This window comes from Rhinoraja longicauda, chromosome 1 (genome assembly GCF_053455715.1).
Source record: "Rhinoraja longicauda isolate Sanriku21f chromosome 1, sRhiLon1.1, whole genome shotgun sequence".
Lineage (NCBI taxonomy): Eukaryota > Metazoa > Chordata > Chondrichthyes > Rajiformes > Arhynchobatidae > Rhinoraja > Rhinoraja longicauda.
In genome coordinates, this window is record NC_135953.1 from 126,450,430 (window position 1) to 126,456,429 (window position 6,000).

The 6,000-nt window shown below is 41.9% G+C and overlaps 1 protein-coding gene across 1 annotated transcript in view; it reads left to right on the forward strand.

Annotated features, from left to right (window-relative positions):
- enpep (glutamyl aminopeptidase) overlaps positions 1-2,036 on the forward strand; it is a 76,731-nt gene extending 74,695 nt beyond the window's left edge. Inside the window, exon 20 of the mRNA XM_078412446.1 lies at positions 1,583-2,036. Within this exon, the coding sequence (XP_078268572.1) occupies positions 1,583-1,726 (144 nt within the window). The 3' untranslated portion in view covers positions 1,727-2,036. The remainder of the gene's footprint in view (positions 1-1,582) is intronic.
- Positions 2,037-6,000: the final 3,964 nt, after the last annotated feature.

Consider the following 6,000-nt stretch of genomic DNA (forward strand, 5'->3'; position numbering starts at 1 on the left):
AAGTCTACTCCGCCATTCAATCATGACTGATCTCTCTCCCTCCTAACCCCATTCTCCTGCCTTCTCCCCATAACCTCTGCCACCCATACTAATCAAGAATGTATCTATCTCTGCCTTAACAATATCCACCGACTTGGTCTCGACAGCCTTCTGTGGCAAAGAATTCCACAGATTCATGACCTTGTGACTAAAGAAATTTCTCCTCATCTCCTTCCTCAAAGAACGCCCTTTAATTCTGAGGCTATGACCTCTAGTCCTAGACTCTCCCACTTATGGGAACATCTTCTCCACATCCACTCTATCCAAAGATTGCAGTGGTCAAGGATTATTGCAATACCTTTACAATTGCTGTATTTTTCTTTAACCAAACATTAACCAACCAAGCCAAGTCATCTCCACATGTATGGTGAAAAGGTGCATTTTATTCCTTATGTCAAATTTTGGGGCTGTGTTTTATGAATTATGCAAGGGTGAATTTCCATTTCCCAGATGGCTGTAACAAGAAGGTCACCTGTACTCTAAACCATTTTCTGGAGGCCTATAGAACGCCAAATATAAAACATAAATGCTGGAATTGCTTTCTGGTTCAGGTAATATCAGGCGGTGAAGAGAGAAACAGAGAGAGAAACAGAACTGATATATGTTCCAGAACTATGTTTTTAAGATGGGAAAATGGAAGTTGTGATAATGATTTGTAATTATTGTAGTCAAAGGGCTTTGAAATTACTAATTGAAAAATCTTTGAACTTCTGTTGAGCTTCTTGTGTTGGACACTGAGAACATGCGGAGTTAGATATTTAAAATGAGGACAACACGATGTTCAGGGTGATGCTTGTAGACTGATTGGAGATGGCAAGAAAAATTATCAATTGAATTATGATATGAAAACACAATTATAATTTACTAACTAGAAAAAAAATCCAAGTTAATTACTATTGCATGTCAAATTATTTGGGGTCGTAAATAATGGGAAGAATGCAGCGAAAACACATTCGGCATTACTCATGCTTATCTGGGAAGGTGCCGTGTGAATGGGAGGGTAGCGGGGTGTTTTGAGAGGTAGATTAGGAGGAAAGAATGTTAAGGAAGGGACTGCAGATGCTGGTTTATACTGAAGATAGACACAAAATGCTGGTGTACCTTCTCCCAGCTAACAATGATCTATTCTACATTTTCCTTGAACTGCATCTCTTTTGATGTCTTGTTTTCACATCTTACCCTTCCTTATCTCTGTGTCTCCCTCTTTCCCTGACTCTCAGTCTGAAGAAGGGTCTCGACCTGAAATATCACCCATTCCTTCTATCTAGAGATGTTGCCTGTCCCGCTGAGTTACTCCAGCATTTGTTGTCTATACAGAAAGGACAGCTCCCTTTGAAATGATGAAAGGGAAGGGAAAGTTTTGATGGGTGGTGACACTGTACTGGATAGTTGATAACAATCTATTGAATCAATCAATTGCTCTAGAAGAGTGCAAGGAGGAAAAATAAAGAGAAACTCTCGTGTAGATCAGCAGGGAAGAATAATTACTTTAATGGACAATTTCTTTCCCCCAAGATACCAAATTTATGTTTATTCATTTTAGATGAAAGACTTCTTTGCAAAATATCCAGAAGCTGGAGCAGGAGAAATGCCTCGTAAACAAGCTCTTGAAACTGTGCAGACAAATATAGACTGGTTAAATAACAACAAGAAAGAAATTGATCAATGGCTGCAGAGCAATTCCTAAAATTGTAAGGACCTACAATCATCTTTGTGAAAGCTGAATGCAAGGACATTTGCAGCAGCAGTGTTTGAGTCCAGTGTCAAAATTTGTATTATTTTTGAAAAGTTTTTGGAAATTACTGTTTAAAAATTATATTTTAATTGTGGTCAGGTAGCTCGTGGGCTGCCTTTTGTTTTCCTCATGCAATCATTGTGCCTTATGATGACATTGTTTACAATGCAATCAATTAAACTGGAATAAGCCACACATTGCCATTATTGCATCAAATACAATATGAGAACTATTGTTATAAAGAGGGAAAAAATAAATAAAATGTGAACATTTTAGAAATTAGATCTTGCAAGCAGTTGGCTTTATTTGCATCTAACAATGAATTCTGGAAATCTTTATATCAGCATGACTGTTAGTTATTGTAAAAGTAAAATATTGCAGTTGCTGAAAAACTAACCTAAAAAAAGCATTCAAAATGTTGGAATATTTGGCAACTTGAGCAGTATCTGCGGAGAAAAATGCAGAGTTAATGCTGCCTGTGATACGATACAATAGAAGTTTATTTATTCCAAGAGGGAAATTGATCTTCCAACAAGATACATTACATTGTGGCGCGTCGATAAAGGCCCGAAATAAAGGCAAGGAGCCAGGTATTTCGGGGACGTTATATTTTATTATACCTCGGTTATCAGACGGGTCGAGTCTGCCGGAATGGCTTCGCGCCCAAAACCTTGTGCTTATATACATGGTACCGGACCGCTTCCCTGGACTGGTCCATTCCCGTGCCGAGGGGTCGGTAGTAGTATGGCCCGACCCTTGGGAGCCGCCACAACATGTTAAATTAACGTGATGAGTGGAAAGGATTGGGGATGTGCAAAGATTGGGGGGGGGGGGGGGGGGAGACAGTCTACTCCATGACAGAAGGGGAAGAAGGAGTTGTACAGTTTGATAGCCACAGGGAAGAAGGATCACCTGTGGTGTTCTGTACTACATCTTGATGGAACCAATCTGTGGCTGAAGGCACTTCTCGGGTTGAGCAGTGTGGCATAGAGGGGTGAGCTGTATTGTCCAACATGCTCCGCAGTTTGAGGAGCATCCTCCTTTCCAAGACCACCTCCCAAAATCATGGTGCTGAATATATTTTCAATATTTATTCTTTTACAATTAGTTCATTTTTTAAAATTCTTCAGATATTTTTAAAAGGGATTTCAAAGTGGTTTAGGATTTACTTAATTGTTTAAACATTGCTAAACTATTCAACATTTTAAATGTTTAATAATGGTTTTGACATTGGAAGAATTGAGACAACTTGGATGCTTCCAACAGTCAACATGGTGCACACTGTCTAAAGTTTTTTGGGGTTTATTTTGCATGTGACTTGCTTTGGCCCATTTACCTCCCCTCGCCTCACCCCCATGTGATCCCGTAATGTCTCATTGCATTGTAGTGATTTGCCGTGAGTGGATCGGCAAGTACCGCATTACTGATTGCAGTGTCCCGGTCACATCATGCAAATTCATACTTATTCCTGCAATCATCAATGGGCATAAGCATCTCGTGGCTGACAGAAAATTCTGTGCCAACATTGTGCGAATGACACAAACAGCTAATAATGTGGAAATGATTCAATTCAATTCTATAACATGAGACTTTAATGTCACATGTACCTAGATACAGTTAAATGCTTTGTTTTGCACATACCCCGGTAGAACCGTCTATATATATCAGACTCTCTTCTTGTATGTTTGTTCCTGAAATACAGCCAAAGTGGTGTATGATAGCATGCCAATTTATGGAAGAAAATTAATCTACAAATTTGGACATCTTTGTAATATGTGGGGTGGGGGAGGAGATATCAGAGCACCTGGTAGAAACCCAGACATTCACAAAGAGAACGTGCAAACGCCACAAACACAGCAACCGAGGGCAGGATCGAAGTTGGGTCCCTGGTGCTATGAGGCAGCAGCTCTACCCGCTGTGCCACTGATCCATGCCATATGTTTGCCTCAATAGATTACAGAACCTTGGGTGAAAGTGAGTTACCTGCATATGCTGCAGTTGGCTCAAATATCTCAAATCGTTTAATTCAATACTTCATAAGCTGAATGATGAATAAATAATATTTGTAATGGCTTTCGAATCAAAGTGTTTTAAAGATGCTCCACACAATGAATTACTTGATATGTTGGAAAATATCTGGTGACCATTCAGCACCCGCTGGGAGATGAATGGTCCACCCAGCTGTTCCTCAGGTGCCTTTGATTCAGCGAGCAATGAGTCCTTGGGCACGAGTACAGCTTTGAAAGCACTGGGCCTGTACTCGCTGGAGTTTAGAAGGGGGGACCTCATTGAAACGTACTGAAGAGTGAAAGGCCTGGATAGAGTGAATGCGGAGAGGATGTTTCCACACATGAGAGAGTCTAGGACCAGAGGGCACAGCCTCAGAATAAAAGATAGATCAGCCGGGATTGAATAGCAGTGTAGACTTGATGGGCCGAATGGCCTAATTCTGCTCCTAGAACTTTTGAAGTTTTTGGAGATCTTTGGCATTCTGTTGAAATTCCAGCACAGGCTGATAGGATCTGGATTGAACATATCACCTGACACTGTCACACCACCTTGTGTTAGTGGAGGCAGCTTCCAGGATTGCTGGTGTTCCTCACTTTCCTTGGGTTTCTGACTGGAGGCTTTGAAAAGAACAGAAATGCAGGAAAAAGACAGTGTATCTATTTTAGCAAAGAATGTTTAATCATGTGGCTCTCAGATTTAGATACGCGTGTTAGTTGTTTTCACACTTCTGGCGCTAAATTTTATAGTGCCTAAAGCAGGCATGAGGATTATGGTGCAAGATTAATTATGTCAGTTTGTTCTTATGCAAACAAACCCATACTAAAGGCTCATTGGCTTGTCAGCACCTTTCTTGTCTGAGCTACCACTAAACTTCCTGTTCAGCACCTCATATTGCACTTGGGTAGCTTACAGCGCAACAGTATGAGCATTGAATTCTCCAATTTTAAGTAGCTAACCAACCCTTTCCTCCCCCATCTTTTCCCAGTGCTCCACTGGGACTCGCATCCATTTCTCCTCTCCACTTCCACCTCCATTCCTTCCTCCAGCGTCACAATTCACATCTCTTCTATCCAGTTGTCCTTTCATTTTTGGCCTTTGTCCAACCATCTGCCTACCAAAAAACCCCAACTCCTCACCTGTATCTACCTATTGCCTGCCAAATACTGTCTTGTTCCTCCTTTCTTCCAGCTTTCTTCTCTCCCCCCCCCCCCCACAATCCTGGGTGCCTAAACGCAATTAAAGCCAGCCTGCAGTATTCGAAAGTGCAGTGTACTGTCAAAACTCTCTTCGGCAGTCCCTCGGGATTGAAGATGACTACATTCCTTATTGCTTTTGATGGGTTCTGCAGTGGCTATTGAGGCCAATGTGGATCCACAGATTTCTGCGTGGATATTGCAGGGAGTGGCCAACAGGATGGGTGGGTGGATATGTTTGCATGTTCTCCCCATGATCACGTGGGTTTTCTCCGATATATTGAAGAACACCTAGAGAGTTGTGAATTTGTGGAATTCTCTGCCACAGGCCAATTCACTGGATGAATTTAAAAGAGAGTTAGATAGAGCTCCAGGGGCTAGTAGAATCGGGGGACATGGGGAGAAGGCAGGGACGGGTTACTGATTGTGGATGATCAGCCATGATCACGATGAATGACAGTGCTGGCTCGAAGGGCCAAATGGCCTCCTCCTGCACCTGTATTCTATGGGTTTTTTTAATGTTCGGTTTCCTCCCACACTCCAAAGAAGTACAGGTATGTAGGTAAATTGGTTTAGTATAAGTGTAAATTGTCCCTAGTGTGTGTAGGATAGCAAAGGGGGCGTGATTTCCTGGGTGCCTAAGCGCAATTAAAGCCAGCCTGCAGTATTCGAAAGTGCAGTGTACTGTCAAAACTCTCTTCGGCAGTCCCTCGGGATTGAAGATAACTACATTCCTTATTGCTTTTGATGGGTTCTGCAGTGGCTATTGAGGCCAATGTGGATCCGCAGATTTCTGCGTGGATATAGCAGGGAGTGGCTAACAGGATGGGTGGGTACATAATCGTACAAGGGGTAAGAGAGTTGTAAAAACAAGCCTGAAGGCTTTGTGTCTCAATGCAAGGAGTATACGTAATAAGGTGGATGAATTAAATGTGGAGATAGTTATTAATGATTATGATATAGTTGGGATTACGGAGACATGGCTCCAGGGTGACCAAGGCTGGGAGCTCAACATCCAGGGAT